This window comes from Ranitomeya imitator, chromosome 5 (genome assembly GCF_032444005.1).
Source record: "Ranitomeya imitator isolate aRanImi1 chromosome 5, aRanImi1.pri, whole genome shotgun sequence".
Lineage (NCBI taxonomy): Eukaryota > Metazoa > Chordata > Amphibia > Anura > Dendrobatidae > Ranitomeya > Ranitomeya imitator.
In genome coordinates, this window is record NC_091286.1 from 321,833,433 (window position 1) to 321,839,432 (window position 6,000).

At 42.4% G+C, this 6,000-nt stretch overlaps 1 protein-coding gene across 1 annotated transcript in view; it reads left to right on the top strand.

Annotated features, from left to right (window-relative positions):
- The window catches only part of LOC138637558 (cystatin-like), a 51,266-nt gene extending 48,787 nt beyond the window's left edge, over positions 1-2,479 (top strand). The window contains exon 3 of the mRNA XM_069726346.1: positions 2,223-2,479. Within this exon, the coding sequence (XP_069582447.1) occupies positions 2,223-2,300 (78 nt within the window). The 3' untranslated portion in view covers positions 2,301-2,479. The remainder of the gene's footprint in view (positions 1-2,222) is intronic.
- The last annotated feature ends 3,521 nt before the right edge of the window (positions 2,480-6,000 follow it).

Here is a 6,000-nt window from a genome sequence, read left to right on the forward strand (position 1 = left end):
CCTGCCGCGGGTATATCGCATGCGGAATTGGCATGCATATTCCCGCAGAAAACTAGCATTTTGCAAGCATAATTAGCTTGCAGAATGCTAGCGTTTTCCAAGCGATCTGTAGCATCGCTTGGAAAACTGATTGACAGGTTGGTCACACTTATCAAACAGCGTTTGACAAGTGTTGCCAACTTTTTACTATTGATGCAGCGTATGCCGCATCAATAGTAAAAGATAGAATGTTAAAAATAATAAAAAAAAAAAAAATGGTTATACTCACCTACCGCAAACAGCCGATCTCCTCAACGGCTTCCGTTCCTATAGATGGTGTGTGTGCAGGACCTTAGATGACGTCGCGGTCACGTGACCACGACGTCATCGCGGTCATGTGACCGCGACGTCATCGCAGGTCCTTCACACACCATCTACAGGAACGGAAGCGGCCGCGTGCAGCGCTGAGGGGCAGGAAGACTCTGGGGGCCATCGAAGGTGGTGAGTATAACACGATTTTTTTATTTTAATTCTTTTTTTTTAACAATTATATGGTGCCCAGTCCGTGGAGGAGAGTCTCCTCTCCTCCACCCTGGGTACCAACCGCATAGCCCCATGCGGGAAGTAAGCAGATCAATGCATTCCTAGGTATGCGGAATCCCCGCGATTCCGCAAATTTAATGAATATGCTGCATTTTTTTCTGGAATGCGAATCAGCTCAGAAAAAAAATGCAGCATGTGCACAAAAAATGCAGATTGCATTCTATTAAATAGGATGCTTAATGTGAGCGTTTTTTTCGCGGTTTTATAGCGTTTTTATAGTGAAAAACCACGAAAAATCTGCTACGTGTGCACACAGCCTAAATGTGTGTGGAACCAGAGCTGTCAAAAATCCAAAAATGGATCGTGACAGGTACGCAAAAAGTGCCCATCAAGCCAAAGCAACTTGTAAGAGGGCCTTCTGGAAGCATGGGGTGACATTTCTCCAGATTACCTCTGCAAATTAACTTGCTAGATTGCCAAAGGTCTGCAATACTGTAATTGCTGCAAAGGGAGCATTCTTCGACGAAAGCAAAGTTTGAAGGAGAAAATTATTATTTCAAATAAAAATCTTTTTTTCGAACCTTGTCAATGTCGTTACTAGAATTTCAATTCATTTGGCAACTCATTTGATTAATAAAAGCATGACTTTTTCATGGAAAACACAAAATTGTCTGGGTCACCCTAAACTTTGAACCGTAGTGTGTGTGTGTGTGTGTATATATAATGTATACACATGTATATTCCAGTGATTTGTCGCTTACTAACCTGCTTTCTGCAGTTTTGATGAAATCACTGTTTTATCCTCTGTAGAGTTAGGCTACTTTCACACTAGCGTCGGAATCTCCAGGTCGCAATGCGTCGGGCAGAGATTCCGACGCTAGCGTTTAACGCACTGCACAACGGAGGCAGCGGATGCATTTCTCCGGCGCATCCGCTGCCCCATTGTGAGGTGCGGGGAGGTGGGGGCGGAGTTCCGGCCGCGCATGCGCGGTCGGAAAAAGCGGTCCGTCAGGAGCAAAAAACGTTACATGTAGCGTTTTTTGCTCCCGACGGTCCGCCAAAGCAGGACGGATACGACGTGTGGCAATCCGTCGCAATGTGTCGTCAATACAAGTCTATGGGGAAAAAACGCATTCTGCAAGCACTTTTGCAGGATGCGTTTTTTTCTGCAAAACGACGCATTGTGACGGATTGCAGTTAACGCTAGTGTGACAGTAGCCTTATGGCTTTTCTGAATGCTGGGCTGTTTTTTGCCTGCACACAGTGTACACAGAAAGCTGCCAAACACTAGAGGTGGAAGAGTAATACAGGGCTCCTGAATGTGAAGGACTACATAGTAGCAGGTTTACTAATCCTCCTGCAGATGAAACAGAAATTGTATCAAAGTTACAGCAAGCAGCCCAGCGAGTGACACCGCTGAAATTATCCAGGTCTCTGTCGCTACTTTATGCTGCCCTTAGATTAGGTGGGAAAACCTGATGACAAATTCCCTTTAATAAGCACGTGAAATAGAAATCTATAAATCTCTTACTAATGATTATTTGTGAAGTTTCATCATCTGTGTCTTCTCCTGTGGTTGTGAAAACTTGCTTTTTTTTTTGTAGTAGAACTTTGCGAGATGCATGCACATACCCATGAGCTGTGATGAAATTGCGTTAATCTGCTAATTCTGACTTGTTCTGTTTTTTTTTTCCTTGTAGACTACTACTTGCAGCTTTCAAGTATACACCGTTCCTTGGCGTCCTAAGACTGAGTTGCAGGCATTTAAATGCGCCTAGTATATGCTAATCCAGCATATTGATGCTTTTACCATGGCTTTTTATTCATGTGTCACAGCACAGAGTGTGATAGAAGTTGGTAACCTGTAGTATTCGCTCCTGAGATATTCACAAAGAATAACAGCAATAAGTAAAATGTATTCTTTTTAAGCATAATAAACAAGTTTCATTTCAGAGAAGCGTGTTGTCTTCATTTTTTTTTCGTTTCATTGTGGTGTACATGGATTGTAGCCTGAGAAAACAGCAAGTAATTACGCAGAGCAGGTTTTTTATATACTTTGGCGTCCTGTTTCATGATGTCATTGGTGCAGCGTTGGATATCAGTGGAGTTCTGAGAACTTGGAGATAGTGAAATTAATCACGTGACAAATTTTTCCAATAGATTATAGTATTGTAATGATGAACCATATAGTGAACAGAATATCTGAATGTAAATATAGCAGAATAAACAATTCCATGGTTGCTTAACCCTGCTGTTGTCTTCGGGCTGGGGAGACCTATTTTGAACTTTGGTATTTTTGGGGGTGTTCAAGATGCGGTTCTGAAACTTGTGGTTGATTGACTTAAATGAGGATGGGTCGGTCGGCCACGGGTTTCAGAGCCGCATCTTGAATATTTTAAAGAATATTGAAGTTCAAGTTCGGTCGTTTTTGACCGAAGACAACAGCAGAGTTAAAATAAACCCTGCACACAAATATTTTGTGTGGCCATTGCAACGTTTCAATCCTATACCTGGCTTTAAAAAAAAATAAAAAAAACACATTAGTGCCACAAACAAACTCTTAATTTGTCTGTCTCATGGTCTTCAGTTAGCGTGGCACCACACATGCTGCTTGTGATTAAGGGGGCCCGCAATTATCAGCGTAGGTGAATAAATGGGTTATCCGCAGATTGCAACTTAAAGAGTAACTAAACCTTACCTTAATTTGCTTCCTTCTGTATCAAACTCCGTGCTGACAGTTCTTTTTTAACTGCCCAGTTCATGCTCTTTTGCTGCTGCTTTGAACTGCAGTTCTAGCAATAATCCATACTCAAACATTATTTACAAACTGTCCCTATGTGTACTTCACTGCTCCCCTCCTCAATGCTCAGGGAGTGCATGCAAATAGTATTTGAGTACGGTTTCTTTGTAGAACAAAGCAGCTTGCAGAATAGCAAGAATTAGGCAGTTAAAAGGAGTCAGTCACCCCCAAAATACTAATTAAATAACTAATACAGGTATCTGGGAGACTTAACCCTTACAAAAACCATGCTTGTAGTATGTAGTTTAGTGGTGTAATTGCCATGTAAAAGGATGAGTGGGCATCGGTACACCCTTCGTGTGGCCAAGGCCTCAGTCTAAAATTACGCCCACTCAGTTTGCGCACTGCGCAATTAGAATCCTGCCTGAACTCCACGGCTTTGCACTGACAGTGTACGTGCGCTCACATAGTGTCATTGCGGGTTCTTATGGCAGGTCCTGTCTGCAGTACAGTTCCAAGCGGCAGCCACTTACAGGAGCCAGTGATGAGCACCCGCAATGACACTGAGCCTGGCAGCAGTGTCCATACTTGGGTGCAGAGCCGCTGATTTGAGTTCCGCACTGTCAATCAAGTTATGACATTCAGCGGCTCTGCATGGACACCACAGCTACTTTAACATTGTGTCATGGCGGACTTTCATCCCTGTCTGTCACCACCACACTGTATTATACTGAAAAACGGTTCGAACCACTAGAACCAGCAATGACACTATGAGCATGGCTGTAAAGTCCGTTTTTAGCTGCAGATCAAGCTCAGGCAAGCTGTCGATCATGATATGACTAACTCAGTATGCAAATTGAGGGACGGTATGCACTCGGTGGCCCTCCTCATTCATCACGTGGCCCTCACTCATTATTTTTAGTGTCATCGGGCGAGCGGCTCTTGCTTATAATTTTTAGATGGGTAAATGTTTTTCATCCCTTGCACTTAGTGTGAAGGATTTACCAGTCTAGGAGTCCCACTACCTAACAATTTTAACAAAATGTGTATGAAGCCCTCCTTTATGTCTAATACAGAGGGTATCGGAGTCGAGCTTCTTTCTGACTTTTGACAGTTCTTGCATTGTCAGAGTCTTCCCTTCATAAATTAAACAGGATATGTCTGACCTTGTCTCACACACACCACATGATCAGATAAGGTAGTAAAAGATTAAAATAACATTTACCGGTGAATATCAGTGGGTGTAGTTTTATTTCCCCCTCTACTATGTCATTTATTGTAGTCATAGGTGATGGGGAAATACGGTGAGAGCTATTAAGAGGAGGAGACATTTATTTTTTTTCTCCTTTTATTTTTACCTTATCTACAAGTCATTATACAGGAAACAATGTTTCTTAACATTTTTTCCTGTAAAATCCATTTCATCTTCGGTTTTGTATGTTTTATTGTCAATCCATAAAAGTGGAGTAATACTCTGACAACATTGTTTTTAGCAGTTACCTGGGATTCAGAGGTACGACCAGGTCTTCTCCATGCCGTTCCCATTCTATTTGAGCTCTGTTTCAATCCATTTCAGCAATTTTCCTGCACCCCCTGCCGCCCTGTTGGGGTTTTCTTGAAAAATTCTTCCCATAAACTTCCATTATACTTAATTAGTCTAGTTGAGCCTGTCCGAGTGTCCGACTTGCTTGATTCAAGTGCTGAGCGCTCCAGCATTTTAGTGCTCGCGCATCACTAATAATAATGAACCTTTTCATATGCAAAAAACCTGAAAGCGGTTCTCCCACGAACAAAGTACATTTCAATTAATAGATCTTAAGAGGCAGATGACATTGATTCTCGCAGGCAGGGGCGTATATACGAGAAATCATAGAATCGTAGAAATCATGTGGCCCCATAGCAGAAGTTCTAATTGCCCCCTAAAAAAAGCTTTAATATTTGATATGGTCACAGAAGAGCATATCTCAAAACTTTGCAGCCCTTACAAAATTTTCCTCCTATTGAAGCCTCTAGATTGCCCTTTCATTGCCCCCATGAAGTATGATTCCAACAAAAGTGCCCCCAAACAGTATGATACCCCCACAGTGAATTCCCCCTGTACCGTCCGCATGCATTGTATGATGACGCTTCTGTACCCCCACCTCAAGTGCCCATGCAAAATATGGTGACCTCCAACACAGTGTGATGCTCCAACTGTGATCACACAATATAATGAGCCTCACATAGTTCTCCATATAGTGTAATGGGCCCCACATAGTCCTCCATACAGAATAATGACCACACATAGTTCTCCATACAGAATCATTGCTTTTAATGAAAGTGCGATGCCGGGCAGGTGTGTTCGGGGCGGCGATGCTGGAGTCGTGGGCCAAATATAACCAGAGCTTAGCAATAGGGCAGCAGACAATTGCCGCTCGTTCCCTGTTGTATCACTCACTACAGAGTTCTGGAAGTGACATTAGTATAAGAACTGTCAGGTGCTTCATGAAGTGGGAATTCACCTGGTTTCCAATATATCAAGTTGCAGTCCTAAAATACGTTTTAGTAACACATTGCATACATAGCATCACAGATGTATTGCAGTGCAAAGTACAGAAGTTTCTGTGGGTTAATATTTAATCATATTTTATGCGTTTTCCTGCAGTGATTCTAACGCTGACGTTCAGAGTTTAGTCATCCATGTGGATCCAACGTGCGAATAAGCTTGTATTAGAGCTGTGAAAGATCTGAGATTTACT